This window comes from Lissotriton helveticus, chromosome 8 (assembly GCF_964261635.1).
Source record: "Lissotriton helveticus chromosome 8, aLisHel1.1, whole genome shotgun sequence".
Taxonomy (NCBI): domain Eukaryota; kingdom Metazoa; phylum Chordata; class Amphibia; order Caudata; family Salamandridae; genus Lissotriton; species Lissotriton helveticus.
In genome coordinates this window covers 1,041,659,681-1,041,677,331 of record NC_136069.1, presented here as the reverse complement: position 1 = coordinate 1,041,677,331, position 17,651 = coordinate 1,041,659,681, and the positions used below count along the sequence as shown (strand labels likewise).

Sequence of the window (17,651 nt, the reverse complement as noted above, 5' to 3'; positions counted from 1 at the left end):
GATGAGGAGGCTACATTGGTTGGAGTCGAGTGACATGTGCAGATCATCTAGGACATTTAGGATTGCGGTTTCAGTGCTGCAGCCCTTTCTGAACCCTGATTGGTGTGGGTCAAGTAGATTAGTGTTCTCTAGATGTTGGGCTAATTGTGCGAGCACACATCTTTCCAGAATTTTGGATAGGAGCGGAAGGTTCGAGACCGGTCTGAAGTTGTTCATGTCATTGGGGTCAAGGCCAGTTTTTTTTAGAAGTGGTGTGATTTGTCCTAGTTTAAGGCAGTGAGGAATGTAGCCCTCGCTCAAGGAGCTGTTGATGATCTTGCCCCACGTTGGAGCTAGCGTGAGCTTCAACTCCTTGGTCAGTCTCGAGGGAAGTTGATCGAGGGAGTGAGATGAGGGTTTAGCGGAGGCAATAAGATTGCTTATCATTTCATCCTGGACAGGCCGGAAGGATGACCAGCGGATGGACTAAGTTACTGGTGGGTTGTGGTTAGTTGCAGGACTCTGAGTTTCTGAGCAGGAGGAGGGCTTCGAGCTGAATGAACGATCAATTTTGGCGATTTTTTTTCATTGAAAAAGCTGGCAAAGTTGTCGCAATGGGTTTTGGAGGCAGCCAGGATGGCTGCCGCTGGGATGGAGGTTTGGTTCTTAATGATGTTGAAGAGTTCTTTGGGGCGGTTTTTGGCATTGTCTAACGCAGAATGAAAGAAGGATGACTTTTTGCTCTTCATATGAATGTAGTAGGTGTTGCGCGCTGCCTTGAGTAGATCCCGATGGATGGAGGTGGGGTTGTTCCTCCAAATTCTTTCCAGGGATCAGAGGTGTCTTTCCTCATTAATGTCAGTAGAGAACCACGACCTCGAGGGAATGCTTCTGGTTTTTTTTAATTTCAGAGGTGCCAGTTGATCCAGGGTGAGCTCCAGGTTGGAATGATAGAGCGAGGTGAGTTCCGAGGTTGAGAGGGACTCCGTCGTGTTCGAGAGGCGTGAGCTGAGTCCCTCCTCTAGCTTGTCTCGGGGGACTCTGGATGTGTTCCTGACCCACTTAGGGGAGGCTTGAGTGGGTGGGAGGGAAAGGGCAGACTGGTTGATATGAAAGAGAATGATGTGGTGGTCTGACCAGTCCACCTGGATGATGTGATCGATCGAGACTGCATTTTTGTTTGCAATGATTGCATCCAGGGTCGCTCCTCTGTAATGCGTTTCCTCTGATCATATCATTGTCTTGTAGAAGGGTGTTGAGAGATTGAGCGGGTTATTGGTTTCGTTCCATCTTAGGTTGAGGTCACCCAGAATTAAGCTGTGGTCGCTGTTGAGTGCGGTTTGGGTGATCAGATCCGACAGCTGAGCTCTAAAGTCGTTGGAGTTGCCTGGGGGATGGTAAAGGAGATGGCATTGACGTGAACTATGAGTAAGAGATTTGATGTTGACCGACAGGCATTCAAAGGAATTGTAGAGGCAGGAGGGAATTTCAGAGATGGAGAGGTCCCTTTTGTGGATAATTGCTATGCCGCCACCTTTGTGTATGGGCCTGTCTTTGCGGATAATTGAGAAACCGGGCGGCACCAGCATGTCCTGAATGGGGAGGGATAGGGTGTTTAGCCACGTTTCTGTGATGAAGGCTATATCCAGGTCATGAGAGAGGATAGATTCAGCTATTTCCGTTGCATGTTTGACTGCGGATCAGCTGTTGATAAGCATGCAGTTAATGGGGGGGGGGTCTTCTTTTAATTTCTCATTGTCCGGCTTGGCTCTGGGTATGGAGGATAGATACATAGGGGGTCTGGAGGATCTACGGGGGAGCGGGTCCCTACCCACTCCAGTGATGACTTGGATCAAGGACATCCTGCTTATTTCCATACTCTTTGGCATTGGTACTATTGATAGTTATACATTTCCTATCGGGGGGGGTTGGATGTTCGCTGTCTCCTTGGGGCATTTCTCTCTCCATTAACCATTTGTTATTTTCTGTTCCTTACAGCCCTTTAAGGGATTATAGTGTGAACGTATGTCCTTGTGCTTCGAGTATTCTTATAGAACTAAATATATGTACCTGAGCACTTGTCTGCCTTACAGTAGATTGGATTTTGGCTCATAAGCCTGGTGGACAGTTACTCCAACTAGGTTCCCTTTTTGGATATTTTTCAGGTGCTTGGTTTATTTTGTTCATCTTGACCTGCTAGGCCAAGTGTGGTCGTTAAGTGCTTGCCAGGGCTCCTTTTCATGTGGGGTTTCTTTAGTTAGTACCAGCCTGTCAAGATACTTTTGACAGCAAGTGTTATTTCCATGTTAGGTCACCCAAGGTGTTTCATTGAGGGTGCGATATCTCTCTTGATATTATATTGTATGGTACTTTGGGACTGGTTTTTCAGTTCTGTTTATCCATCTGTGTGTATACAGAGTTGACACAAGTGTGTTGCGTATGTGTTTGCACAGGCTGAGATGCAGTTCTGCTATATGTTATAAAAAGAATATTACATTTTGTCTATATAAAAAAAAAGTCTTGTTTTAGAGATGAACTATGACTTTCATCTGTCTTGATATTTGGATTTATGTTCCCGACCTTGCAATAAATGAGTTTATTAGTCTTTGTTTTAAAGAGAATGGGTTTTATAAGCCCTTCTTTTTTTGGAATTATCAAGACCGATTTCCTGCAGACATTTCTCTAGTGATACGGCTAGATATCTCTATCAGATGAACAAGTTACTTTCCTTCGGTATCGTATTATCTGGTAGAGAGACAGTCTAGCTGTGGATTCCTTAACACCCTGCCCATCCCGCCTTTCTGCAAACGATATGTAAATTAAGGGTTATGGTTATGGTTTTGTATACCAGTGATCACTGTTTCACGTAATTGTGTGATTCTACTTACCATTTGGTCTTACTTCTTAAATCTTGACTTGATATTGCCGTACTTTTCATTTCCATTTGCTTAGTCATTACAATGCGTCTTTCCTTATGAGGCTTGTCTGAATATTATCATTCCATTTTCTAATTATGTTTTAAAGATACATTGATCTTTTTAGGCACTCTATTTCAACAGTCAGTTTCTATAGTGACGTTGTGTTTTAGTGCAGAAGGTTTCACAGAAGAAACTGACGTCAGCGCACCGCAGGGGGCTTATATGACTCCACTGAGTCAATGTCCTCACGGAGTCGTAAGGTGCTGTTCCCCGAAGTGCAAAGATACTGCTGAAAATGTTTCTGATCCAGTCTAACGCCTGGGGAGAATTCAAAAGCTAAGGAGTCTGTGGGTAGACTGTGTCTGACAGATAATACGTTACTGAAGGTAAGTATCTTGTTTATTTACATGGGTTCTAAGACCTGCCTTCCCAGGTACTGGTCATAGTTCTACTCTTAAAAGGAGCAACGTTTAAGCTAATAACACCACAAATCGTTTCACCACTATGCTGCAAATGCAATCCGGGTCAATAGCTCAAACATTCCTGGGACTTGCAGTTATATTCTTATAAAAAGTAACTGCTCTAGGGTCTTAATCAGAAGAGCAGCTAATGTTGTTGGCATATTTTAACTTTAACCTGTCAGTGAAGGAACTGTGGTCTTTTGTCTCTAGGAGTTTTAACTTCTGTGAGAATTAATTAAATCATCATATTTTGGACCTTATGAAGTGTTTGCTTCCTTTCTTGTATTTCTTTGTTGCTCTTTCTCGGTCTATTACCTTCAGTTTCTTATTTTCTCATTGATGCTGCTACTTTGCCTAAAGAAAAAGAAAGTTAAATTTTTTTGTCTTCAACGTTTCCATTTTTTTATTTTTTTTGTCTGGCTCGACATCACGGCATTCACGTTGCTTATGTAATCACTAGATAACGAGCGTTTAGAAGCAGTGCTGAGAGAGGAATTTGGGGTCCGCCCACATGTTGGTTTTCCATTCTACAAGCTTTTGATTGGGGAATAAGATGCATGCTTCTGCTGAAAAAACTGTGTGTGTATGGCAATGCTGGTCTTGTTGGAAAGATTTTGGCACCGCCATTTTCAAAATAACTTTTTTACCCAGCATTGAGGGACCTTTATTCCTTTTTGCAAGTTTATCATTTGCGTAACCTTTCCTATGTTTGTCATTAAACCCACCTCTAGAAAGTGTTTATATTGATACGCAAGGAGGAATCTAAAGTTTGCTTTCATTGTTCTCCTATAGTGGAATCAAGTATCAAAGGAAATACATTGGATTTGGTGTAGTTCACCTTGAACCCATCAGTAAATAGAACTTTTCAAATATTTGCTGTATTGCATGGTTTGATGTGGCTGAATGGGTAACTGAACAATATGTCCTCCGTGTATGATGCTGTAACAGTGACCCTCACCTTGTCTCCCAATGCTGCAGCCCTGGTGCTGTTAACATGAGAGAAAGGGGTTTGATTTTCTTAGTCCACTATTTAGTGAACTTTTATATTGCATGTGGAAAGAGATTCATGGCCATCAGCATGTGCAAGTGAGAGGGGGCAGCTCTGCTTGAAGCAAATCTTGATCCAGAGATCAGCCAGATACTATACCTATACCTTAGTGACCTTGGGTTAGCCACTAGCTACTAAGGGAAGTCAAAAACACTTTCTCCAATGAGAAAAAATATAGCAGCTTCCTTTTTGCATCTCTAGTTAAAAGTGAAATCTGATGTAACAGTCTAATGGCCTGCGGTGCCCATACACAGCACAATAGTGGACTGATCTTGGTTGCACCAGAGTGGGAACCACAGGGTTAATCTTTTAAAAATTATTATGACTCCATTTTCCTGTTCTTTTTCAGTATTGAAAGTGATCTAAATGAGCACATTTAATTTTCTGCTTTGCGAAACATGATGCTTATTTATTTTCGAAGCTTAGGGTTACAACACTTAAAAGTTAGTAGTTTAAGTAAAAGATCATGGCAATCCCAATAAAATGCCACTCCAGTACTACCGCTGCCTGACATGCTCTGCTTGACTAGTGTTAGCAGTAGTTATTATTCTAGCACATCTCCTTTAAGTCCCATATTGTCTCTTTTCAGGCTTGACAATTTACTCTAAGCCAATAGTCTACGCATATTTATTATACAATACCGATTGTCAAGATGCCCATTGTGCTTGCTCAGTGCATTCATACATATCAATAAAGATGCTGGCACAGAAAAATAAATAGCTGCATTTAATGACCCCCCTTGCCTGCTTGTCTACAAGCCTGAAGTCCTACCAGACTAGTCCCTTTTCTATATGCTGGCTAAAGTTCTCGTAACTGTGTTTGCATACTCCATCAGCAAGTTATTGTAACGTTTCACCAAAATGTTAGAAATCCTTTCTCGAAGACGACCCCCCTCTGGATTCCCCAGGGTCTCCACAATTAATGTTTATTCCACCAAATTTGTCTAGCTTTTTTCAATGGCTTTGTTGATTCCCATGTGCAGCGATCACCGGGTTACTTTGCTTCTCATATTTTAAACGAACGATTTGTGTTAATAAATCAATTTCTTTTTATAATGTAAAAGATTGACTGGATATTTAAAGTTATTTGATCTATCGTTTCTGAGTTGGTATACCTCTTCAACCTCTGGAGTAAGCTTGTACTGCTCAACCTCACAACCTTGAGAGCCATATGCCTCTAGGAAGTCATGTGCCAATATGGACTGTTCAAAGAGTATGGGCCCACATTAATAGTAATAACCTCTCTTCTGTGGTTATGTTTTATAGGTCGTCATCACCAGCTTACAGGAGTCCAGATCGCTTTAGACAGAGACCGTTTCATGACAACCACAGAGGTGAGTTTAGAGGATTTAGAAGAGGCCCAAGAAGACCTATGAACTATCGAGATGACTGGAAAAACAATCAAAATGATGGAAGATTTCCACCGCATAACAATATGCCTCATAGACCTTATGAACGCCGATCAGCTTCCCCTAACTTCAGACGATCACCTTCTTTTGACAACGTGAATAGATATAAACCTCATAGAAACTTTTCACCTCCAAGAGGACTAGGTAATAGAAGATACCCCTTTCCACCTCACCCACCTGCTCCTCCCAGATATCCAGAACAAGCGCCATACAAAGACAATGAATGGGATTTTCGCGAACAGAGACCACAAGGTCGATTTATGGACCATAAGATGCGACCGTTTCGAGGTGAACGCGGTGGGAGACCTTTTCGTGGAACATTTTCAGGTTCACATCAACGTGGTGGTAGATGGAATGAAAATGACAACTTTAGGCATCAGAGGATGCCAGCAGATGATTTTTCACAATTTCAACGAAGAAGTCCTGAAGGATTTGGACCTAGGAACTCATTCCATAAAAGGTATTGCAATACAGCATTTCGCCTTGTTTGCTGAAAAGTCTGTCTCTTAATATAGACTGCTTTTATTTTGATGTGGCACAGTTAATAATAGTCAATGGCTAAACCTTTATCTTGTTTAATGACACTTTACTTTACATTTGACATGCGCTTGGATACCCTCACAGGCGTTAAGTTGCGCTATATAAATCTATAAGCAAACTTTTTGAGGTTTTATTGGTTAGTTTGTCTGTATTCATTTCAACTTGTTCTGAGCAATGGTTTACATATATAAATTCTCTTATTCTTCTCTCTAGTGCAAGTGTAAACTGCTTTATATCAACACAGGTTTCCTGAAGATCACGAGTTCAAAGAGTATGGGCCCATACCTAAACGAGGAAGAGGAATGGAGAGGCACGGAGACCGTGACCCGGAAAGACATCCCAGGTGGACACCAGATCGTTCTCCACCGTTTACCAGAAGGGGACCAGAACGCTTCAGTCCCAGAGCTCGTCCATCTGTGGAGAGCGAGAATGCAGGACATTCAACGGTATCGAAGGTACCATTAAATTTCGGTCCCAAGCCTCAAAGATATCAAGAGGGTAAGCAAACCTTTCATGGCCAAGGTGCAAAGAGTGCAAGGTGGGAAGACCAAAAGGGTAGTGTACCTAGAAATTCTTCACATGATAAAGATATTGAGGTTAATCGAGATAAAAAAATAAAGCCAACTGAAGAAGCATCAAATAAAGCAGACTTAAAGAAATATCCAAAAGAGGAAAGGCCTGTATCTATCAAGTCAAAGGAAAGGGTTAAGAAAGATGACGGTGATGTACGCCCTGCATTGAGCAAACCAAAAGAGAGAGTTAAAAAAGAGGATGCTGATGTGAAGTCTGCGAAGGGCAAATTAAAGGAAAGGGTAAAAAAGGAGATGGACACTGAAAATGATCCGGACTCTACCACTAGCATGCAAGAGAAAAGTCAAACCCTTTCGGAATTAAAAACGTCTGCAAATGGAAGTCCAAGAACGAAGTTGATTACAGTTAAAGTGGATATGAAGAAAATGGAGAAGTTCAGGTATTTTGTTTTTATCTTCCCCTTACCCTCTTCCCATTTTTTACCCCCTTTGCACTGTGAGGCTGTGTTTAACAAACATTTTTTTTAAAATTCATGCTTCTTTCTTGGGTTAGCATTTGTGAAGATAAGAGAATTCTTCCTTTCTTGAAGTAACACATGGGATGATTACAGTAATAAGTTGACTGGTTTTTCCAGCTCTCAAATACAGACTTGACCACGTGCTCTTTATTAGCATTGTTGTCATTAATCTACTAAAAAAAGCTTATTTACTGCTACCAAAAATAAAATCTTGGAAATTCTTTAAAAAACAGATCAACAAGAAATGAAGATGGAATGTTGGATCCCCGTAATCCAAACACATTAGATGATTCTGAAGTTAATAATTGCAATATAAACCATGGAATAAAACCACATGGATAGTAATATTGCAGATCTCAAGGTGCCCTTATTTACAATAAACATGCAATCAGCATGCTGCTGCGGCCTTACTAAAAATAAAAATCATCCATCCAATAAGTCAATTAATAATTAATACAAGGATCGTTGGATACTGGAGATGTTTATCTGGAGATTAATTTTGGTTTTTGTCCTTTGATCATAATTCTTTCTTCATCCAGAAGTCTTCACTGGCCTTGCTTTACTGTCTAATTTGAAACAAGATAACACGTTAAATGTGGCAACATTCTTCTGATTTATGATTTTCAAGAGGCCTTCCAGAGCTTTGGCTCTGCATTTGAAATTTTTATTGAGCACCATATGCAATCAGTGGGCATTACTATTTTAAGAGGAATCGCTGGAGAGTGCATTGAACTTTTTAAAAGCCTTGTGGTTCATCTTGTTTGAAGACCTAATTAGAAATATTTCTATATCACACCAAAGTAATTTGGATGGTTAAAGTATTATTCTTCATGTCTCAACCAATATTTTAATAACGACAACTGGAATCCTGAAAATGAAGCAATACTGCATATGTATGTGTTATTAAACCGGGTTTTGAGAAAGTTTGTATGATAGAGTTCAAAGAAAGAATTTGTTTTTCTCATGTGCACGGCTACGGAACGAAATGATGTTTGCCGATGTTTTCCATTTTTTCTCCGTCCTTGAACAACCATAAAGCGCATTGTTGCCTTTTTTTGAACTGATTATGCAAAACAATGACGCAGAGCAAAAAGATCTAGTGCACAACTAGAAGTCTTACCTGAATGAAGATTGCTGGTATTGGGCAGTATCCCATCCTGTCTGGAAATATTTGATTCACCATTTGAATTTTATTGTGAAAAACCAGGGCCCAGTTGATTTCCATTTGTGACATGGCAATTAAAGGACAAAAACGCAGGACAATTTAAACTGCAGCAATAAAACAAAATTCAAGAGAAATGTTTGAGAAGTATTTTGTATAAACACGATCTTCAAAGAATACCCAGAACATCTGTCAAACGGATTAAATGTTTGTTTCAAATGTGATGGATTCCTGTCTGCAGAAAATGCCAGAGAAGGCCACGTGAGCTGAGAGTGGGGAACAGATGGCGGAGAACCAAAATCATTTGAAAGTGTTGGAGCAATAGCATTGATGCTTAAAACTTAGAAATCAGGAGATTGAACATATAAGGTCTGGTTTTTTTTGGAAAATATGGATTTCACAGCTAAATTGCTGATGTAATCTATTTCAGCCTATTCGGATAAAATGTTTAAGAGCGACAGGATTATGCAAGTTTTGTCAAGATTATATGCGCTACAGAACACACCTTGGATTCTGCAGTGATGGAAAAAACAGAGGCTTGACAATGAAACCAGGCATCTAACTTCAGCTTTGATGATGGATACTTGCACTTTTTAGAAATATTACAGCATTGAACATTTTGGCATCAACATTTCCAAGATAAAGTTCGTTGGTAGTTGATAACCTGTGATAACAGCATTTCCTGAAACACCGTTTTCCAAGCCAGAAGAAAGTTGCATGAAGTTTTTTCCTAGCCTCACGAAGTTTTCCACTCTAACGTACACCTCCGTAGTTGACAATCCTGTTCTGACGTATTTTTTAAATCCTTTTGAGCCTGAAAGCATATGAAACACACATCTGAATGTTTCATAGAAGTGACAAAAAAAGTTAAAAACTAGTATCCGATGATTGGGTGAATAATAATGTCTGACCATAATATTTCATCATGAAGTGAACAAGGAACTACCTCTAATGATGCTTTGACATAGGGGTTCAAGAATCCTTTCCCAAGGTAAGTCATTTTAGATATTATGGCTATATTTTCCAAGACTTTACTCTTGAACTATTACTTCATTGGTGTGTATATAACGTGGTTCTTAAATGCCAAAAGACAGTTAAAATGCAAATAGGAGTGATTTTCCCCGGGATTGTATTTACACTTTTATTCTTTTGTTTTTATTGAATGTTGGGGCTCAGTGTTGTTAGAACTTTCATTGTGTGCACTATTTCAGGCTTAGTTCTGGCAGCACAAAAGAGCGACAGGTGTCCCAAGATTTGGTTGCTGCCAGCAAGAAAGAGGAAAGTTTTCATCCAGTGTTTGAACACATTGACTCTGCAAGTCATAGCGGAGAGAACTCGCCAAAAAGCAAATTTATCCAGGATGTCATCACAATTACTCATCATGTGAAAGGTGAGCGTCTTTTTGTTTTAGATGAATGTATATGTGGTCTGTTGTGGTTAAATATGTGAAATGTTTAGTGGGAGACTTTAAGCCACATTGTAAGAATATTTTCTTTCTGAATTTGTGGGACATGATTAGCTTTAAAATGTACTAGATAAAAATACATGGTCCTCATTGTTTTTTATTGTATAATGTTAGCAATAAAAACAACGATGACCTAACCTGGTTATCATAGCGACAGCCTGTGTTGCTTCAAGTTGAAGAGTATCTGGAATTGTTATTGTAGATGACAGACAAGCATTCCTAAATGGCTGGTCAATATAAATGTGCAAATCCAATGAGGATACTTATTTGAAAAAGTATTTTTTCTAAATCACAATATTTCAGGGGAATGGTGGCTCTCTTCCTTTCTCATTCTAGTCGAGATGGGACCCCCTTGGTACACAAGATTGATATTTGTCATTGTGATGTATTTGCTAATAGCAGATGAGCACCTGTATCCCATCATCCTCATTATGTGACCCAAGATTTAGACCGTGAGGTGGAGAGACCGAGACCCCCTTCCTTGACCCTCTAGCTGACAGATTTTTTCCACTGTTACTTTGTGAGAGGAACACTTGAGGGCAGCTCTACATTGTCTTTTTTAGAGCAAAAAGCTTCAATTTCACTTTGGAAGTGACATATTTTTAGCACTGTTATTTAGCTTTTCTATTTTATTGCCTTTCTGCATCGTAATGGTGTAGAGGAGACAAAGAAAAAGCAATCACTTTTTTTTTTAAAAAAGTGCTGTGTGTTGCAGAAGACTTGTTTATGTGAATGACGAGCACAGGTTTGTAAAACGTGCCTTTGTTTTGCCCACGATCCAAAAAATGTGATTTGTCATGATTTTAAAAGATTTAAGGGATTGTGACGGGAATGGGGTTGGTCCTCTATTTGTTGGATGGAGATGTCTCCACCAGCAACTCCTGTTGCTGTCAAGAAAAGAAGGTTGAAGGCCATCTTCTTGAGTCAAAAGTTGACTTGGAGAATAAAAGTAAGGATCAATTCACTGAGCACAGCCCAAAGACTTGAGTTTCTTTGTCAGCTGGATACTGTAGATACTGTAAATTCGAACAAAGCTGAGGTAGAAATATTTCCTTCAGGTAAAGAAGCAGCAACAGCAAAAAAACTTTCAAGACAGGAAAATGAAATTTCATCAGACTCCACAACGAGATAAAAGATATGAAATTAATCTGCTGGGTAAATCTTCAATGATGTCCAAGTGTTGACGAATAAGCAAGTCCTAGAAGGGTTAAAGACTATGCCAAGGAAATAACGACTGACACAACAATCGAGGGTTTCATCGAATAGGCTGCAAAGTACAGATTCAATGTTGTTAACAAATGGAAATCGTCATTCAAAACCGTCAGGAGAAATATTCACAACTGATTAAAGTGTTAGTTTCATCCGAGAATCAATGAGACAAAAATCAGCAAGCCCACTCTAATTGAATATCGAGCACCAAAGCTGTTTTTTAAAATCTCCAGCAACCACCAGCTCTGAGTTAGTAATGCATGCTAGACATCTTCCATGTGCTCATATGATTCAAATTCAGTAGATTTGCTTTTTTCTTGCAACAGATATTTACAGTCTTTTATGTCGCTCTATCCTCTGCAAATCCCAAATACACCAAAGCTGCAACCGTCAACAAGTGTTACAAAAGAAGTTGATGATTTACCTGCACTAACCAAAGCCAGGGCTATCTTTGCACTAACTACAACAGCTCCACAAGCAAGGCAATACCTAGACTGTCAACCAGATCCTTTACAGAGGATGCCAATGATGGCACTTTTGCCTCATTTGATGGTTCTCAGAATGATAAAGATCAGCTAAACTTGCATTGTTAAGCTGGCCGTAGGCGGTGTATCTCTAGACTACTGGTCACTTATCACTTGATGGATTTGGCGGATTTCGGTTCGCCAATGATGCAAATCTTTAAACTGCACCAAAAGATTCCCCAAGTGGCGATCTAGGCCAATATCATGCTTTGGTGTAAGAATTATTTAATACGTTTAGTCTACCCTCTGCACCTATGGCAAAAGCATGCCGTTTTTGGCTTTAAGGAAAATTCGTGAAAAACAAGTGAAGCAATCCCAGTTATCGAGCCTCTTTGAAAAGAAGGACTTTAGCATAAGAAGAGTCCTATGTCTCCTGCAGTGAAAATGTCAAGATCGGAAAATAAAGTGCAGAATCATCACTGCTGAGACTTTAGAGAGACTTTTCCAGACTTAACCACTAGATGGCGGAAAATGCACAGTTTGTTAATCCAGAAAGTTCTTCAAGTTGCAAAAATACTTCTACCGGTAAAGTAACCATTTCGTTATATCTACTAAACCAAAGGAAGGCAGTCAGTAATTTCAATAGCTGCAAAGAAACCTTTAAGCGCCATGTACTGCACTTCCAGAAACAAATATGGGATGCTATAGAGAAAGAGAGTAAATGCATCCTGAGCTGCATGTCTAGAAAATTTCAACTGCCTCTGCCATAGTTGCCAGGCACAGTAGGCAACTTTGTAATGACCCCTCCTAATTTCTTCAGAAATTGCCAAAGGATGACACAGTGCTGCCCTAGCCCTATTAAAGGAAGGTGAGCAAGCAAAAAAAAAACGGTTCGGATAAAAAGCATTCTGGTTAGGATCTCAGTAAAGGGCAAGATTACTGCACTTTACTGGGAGGGTCTTTATCAGAAAGGCAATCATTTTTTTAACTGCAGACTAACAACTTTTACGTGGGGACTTACAGGGGTGCTAAAGGTCTTGCCTATTGGGGAACAGTTGCACAGTTACCTTATTTGTATGGCAAGAGCACTGGCAACCTGGTTAGCAGAAACCCATTGCACTTCAGTCAAAGTTACATCAAATACCAGGCAACAAATGGCGGTGGCAGTGTTAAAAATGGTCTCTTTCCTATACCCGTACATTGTGCTCATACGCACATCGCCAGTTTCTATGATAGGAAGTAGACAGCATTATCCATTCAGAGCCCTTCCATTCCCTCTCACAAGTGTTCATGAAATGTATGCTGCCAGTTACAGCCTGCCCTTGTCTGAACAATTGCAGAGACTACCTATATCTAGAAAACTGTCCGGTAAGAGTATCATCACAAATTCGGTCACAGAGAGCAATTCAGTTCAGTGTCCACCTTCGCTAGGCTAGGCCTAGCCATGAACATCAAAAAATCCAAGATAGAGCCTGCTAATGAAAACCTTTTCTTGAGAGCGAGAATTATTACTTACATTTGATTCTTAATCCTCTTATGTGGTAACTGAGAAATTCTAAAAAGTTCTGTTAGTTCTGTCTAGATGCTTCCACAATGCTGTCTGGGGTCAATGCATGAAGAGGTGAACCTGCAATTGATACAGGACGAAGTACAAGATCTGTATAGCTCAAATCATCAGGCATAGCCTCACATGGCGGATGAGATAAACACTTCCCAGTCTTGCTGTTGATGCCACCAGAGCATCAAATTCAATTACTTACGGAGGCTTCCATAACAGAATGGAAATCAGCATGAGTGAACCCTGAAGCAGTTTGGAAAGGTCAATACGCAGAAATTTCCTAGAGGTTAGAGCAGTGCGCTTGCACTAAAGGCATTTTGCATTTATTGCAGAACAATTTTTAAATACACACACAGTACAACAATAATGTACTATATAAAGGAGCTGCTCCAGTAGGAGCAGTCCAGCCCAAAATCCCAGGCTAGACCTTCTCTGGACCAGAGCATCCTTAGGCCGTTTTTTTGGGCCTCTTCGGTTGAGTACATCTTTGTTCCAGTTGCACAGTGAGCATATCACATCACATGTATGACTGTCCTTTTGAACGCACAAAAGGTGATGGGTGGAATGCTTGTAAGTAGTCTAACCACAGAGGGTCAGAGAAGACCTGGCTTTCCAGTTTGTGCTGCACTGTCCTGGTTGGAGCAGGACCAGTGCTGATTTGCATATGGTAGGTCTAATCGGATATGAAATGGTTGGCAAAAAAGTGATGGGTTGCAATGCTTCCCCGAGCTGTTGACAGTTTTGACTAATTGCAAGAATTCTCCCCCATCACCTTTCGTCTGTTTTAAGTTCATGCCAATGCTATTATGTTCAGATAAAGATGCATCCAATGGCTAGAAGTTCAGAAGTGCATCTTGCTTCCAGACCCAGGTGAAGTGGAGTATACAGTTGTGATTAACCTCGGCTAAGAAGCTGTAAAAAAACCTGCTGATGCTTGAGACATCCGGCGCCTCCAGCCCCATGCTCATTTATTTTTCTTTCAGAACAGGTTACAATGGGTTTAGTCCTTCCACAGGCTGTGTCCTCCAGCAGTACAAGACTGGAACACTCATGGTCAGATCAGAGTGCTATCCAAATGCTACTTAACATATAAAATGGTAAAGTTGTGTAGTCTTTACGTGTTTTAACCTCCCTTTGATCTAGGCACCTGGCAGCTACCTTTCTTCCTCAGTCTGAGCTTAACGGTCGAAGATGAGGATCTTTAGTAGAAAGACCAAGCCCCCCCCATTTTTCTCTAAAGAAGGTTCCACTAACCTACTCACTAGATTTAAGAAGCCCCTCCCCAACTTTAGTGGATGGAAAATACTCCCAATCCCCTCCCCCAACTACCCTCCCACACAGTATCACTTGGTCCTCTCTATAACAGAAATTAGTTAAATTATGAACCTTTCACACCTGACCCTATCCAGGCCACCTCTCCCCACAATCGGTATCCCACCAGTTTCTGCAGATGAAAAGCTCATCCTTTTAGGAGCCGTGAGGGCTGTTACCACCCTCTGCAGAGAGGGGCGCAATATTACTTTCACTAGGCCCTTGTAAAAGGGAAGGATTCACTCCTTCACAGATCTTACTGCTCTTATCTAATATTATCGCTCCCTTGCAGATGTTTAGTGGTAACTCTAGCTCTAATCCTGTTAGCATTACAGAACAACTGAATGTGTTCAGTAGAACTGAACTGCAGATATACAAGAAACCTATCTTTTTTGCAGTGCTAAATTATCATTGTCATTTTAGGGAACTGTCCTTTTTAGGTCGAAGCCTACCAGGCAGTGCAGCTGTCTGGTTTGCTAAAGAGATTTTGGAGACCTTAAGAAACCTTTCCTGGGAACGCATTCCGCCCGTTCTTACTATTGACTGTGGTTTGTAACTCACATTTTCTGCCTGTCTTGTCTGCTGGCTTTATTTGTTTTAGGTTGTCCTTCCGAAGGATCTAAGGCTTTTCACATTTCCCCTCCTTGTATTCTTCCACTAGTGCTCCTTTCTGTAAACAGACCAGTAAATCGTGTTTTTGTCACGTTTGCTGTGCAATCAAAGACCAAGGTCAAATGTCCGACTGTCTTCTGTGAGAGCTTGGTGTTTACTCTTCTTTCTCGGACTACAAAGTGGGTGGATTTATATGACAATCTTGCTGGATACTGGGGGTTTCTAGCGCGCAACATTTAAATGAACTGAAAGTATTTCAGAATATATCCGAATTAGCAAAGGTTAAAGATAGGTTATAGTTGGGAAAGCTCTAATTCTTTTTTGTATGCAAACCCAACTTAAACTACACAAACATAAAAAATTTGGCAGTTAGGATTTATGCACACTTTCAAATTACTATGTGATTACTCCTACATGATGGTGATTTCAAAACTTTCCCCCAACTATGTGAGGAATTCAATCTTCCACTTCTACACTCCTCTAAATACATCCAACTTCAACAATGTATTAAAAAACATTTAGGTTCTCCACCCTGGTTGCTTCAGGTTTCTCCTATTTTATCTTATCTACAATTATGGGGGAAATTCAAAGGAGTGACTTCCAGTCTCTATAAAACGTTCTTGCACCCTCTCTTTTCACAGCCTCTTTCACATACTCTTCGAACTAAATGGCAATCTCATTTATCTATTTATTATGTACTCCAATACTCAATGGGATCAACTTTTAGAGGGGCTCCTTAAAGGCGTACGAGAAGTACGTCTTAAATTCTGTATCTTTGAAATCCTTCATGAATGGCACAGGTCTCTAGTTAAGTTACATCAAGCTAAGTTATTATTGCATACTTCTTGCTAGAGATGCTCTACTCCTGGTTGTGACATAACACATATCATTTGCGAATGTTCACGCACCAGACCCTTCTGGCTCTTTGTTGGGAAGACTTTGAACTCCACAATGGCATTAAACTTACCTCTAACACCTGCCACCATTAGTCTACATGATTTCCATGGTTTTCCAAAACTTTCTAAGCCACCGATTCGCCTTCTCCATACTGCTTTGGCTACAGCCAAGAACTGCATTTTACGTCATTGGAAGTCTTCCTCTGCTCCTTCTCAGGAAGAATGGTTGGTGGCAATGATGCAGACGGCCTTACACGAACGCACAATTTACAACCTTCAGGATCAAGCTGACATCTTTCTTCAAATTTGGTCCCCCTTTTTGGAAACTACATTAGCTGGCGACTCTACCTCCACTCCCTCTTCTACTGTACACGCTTTAACTACTTAATTTTATCATCCCATATGTTTCTCCTCTGCTATTTTATTCTAGCTATTCTTTCCCTCTACTCTTTTTCTCACTCCTCTCCCCCCCTCCCGTTACTCTGGTACTTTCTTTCTCTTTCCTTTTATTCTTCTTAGTTCTCTTTTCCTTTTGCTTTTGCTTATATTTCTTTAATTATTCTGGTACTACAATATAAGATATGTCCATACCTTTTATATTGTTATTTCATAATAGGTAATAGAACATATACTGTTAATTCTTCCTTTATCTTTCTTACTGGAAGTAAATTTCATAATTTTTTAATTTTCTCTCCATTTAATATTCTGTTAATAAGGTCTATTCTTGCCTCTATTGTTATTGCTCTGCTAGTTTGACTTTGATACTTGTTATGTATTTTATTGCATAATTCAACACAAATTACTGTGATAGTTATAACTCACATATATAGTTACGCACCATCTTTAAATTATTATAACTTGCGCACCTGCTACATAGTCTTGTCATCTCACTCGCCACACTACATGAAACTATAACTCGCCAATGTAACATGGCAATGTTATTGCAAATCATGATTTGAGTTGTTGAAAGTGTTATTATTGAAATGATTCACATGATACAACTTGCGTATAATGCAAAGGTATAGCTAGTCCATGTTGAAAGGATGATTCTGATAGATACATCTGCCGTGTGGATTCCTCACCTTGTGAATATCCCCCTTGCGTCAGCAACATTCGGAAATTCTTTTGTAGCTTCGCGCCGACGTGGATCCGGACGTCACAGAGGCACGGCATCGCACCCGACTCCGCTGACGTCACCGACGCCTACAATAGGCCCACGCCGGCGTGATGACATCAGTTCCCTTTTTTCCGCGTCGTCGACGCTAACGGTTTTCAGGGATCGTGTAGTAGCTTACAGTAACTTTGTTACTATTTACGTATTATTGTGTCTATCTTCATTCTCTTCGGGATGTCGTCGAAGAAGACTGGGTTTAAGGCCTGCGGTGAATGTGGCAAGACTATGTCTATCACCGATCCTCACGAATGTTGTGTCTGGTGTTTAAGCTCCGACCATGATGTCGAGGACTGTTCTTGCTGCAGGAAGATGACTCCGAAAGCCTTGAGAGAGAGAGAGACGAAACTCCTTGTGGCAAAACTCAAGAGCAAGAAGGCTAAAAAATCTTCGAAGTCTCG

The 17,651-nt window shown here is 40.4% G+C and overlaps 1 protein-coding gene across 6 annotated transcripts in view; it reads left to right on the top strand.

The window, feature by feature from the left end:
• BCLAF3 (BCLAF1 and THRAP3 family member 3) overlaps positions 1–17,651 on the top strand; it is a 525,957-nt gene that overhangs the window by 45,132 nt on the left and 463,174 nt on the right. For all 6 annotated transcript variants that reach the window (XM_078657893.1, XM_078657894.1, XM_078657895.1 and 3 more), the window contains exons 3-5: positions 5,672–6,274; positions 6,599–7,324; positions 9,776–9,954. In XM_078657893.1, coding sequence (XP_078514019.1) covers positions 5,672–6,274; positions 6,599–7,324; positions 9,776–9,954 — 1,508 coding nt within the window. The remainder of the gene's footprint in view (positions 1–5,671; positions 6,275–6,598; positions 7,325–9,775; positions 9,955–17,651) is intronic.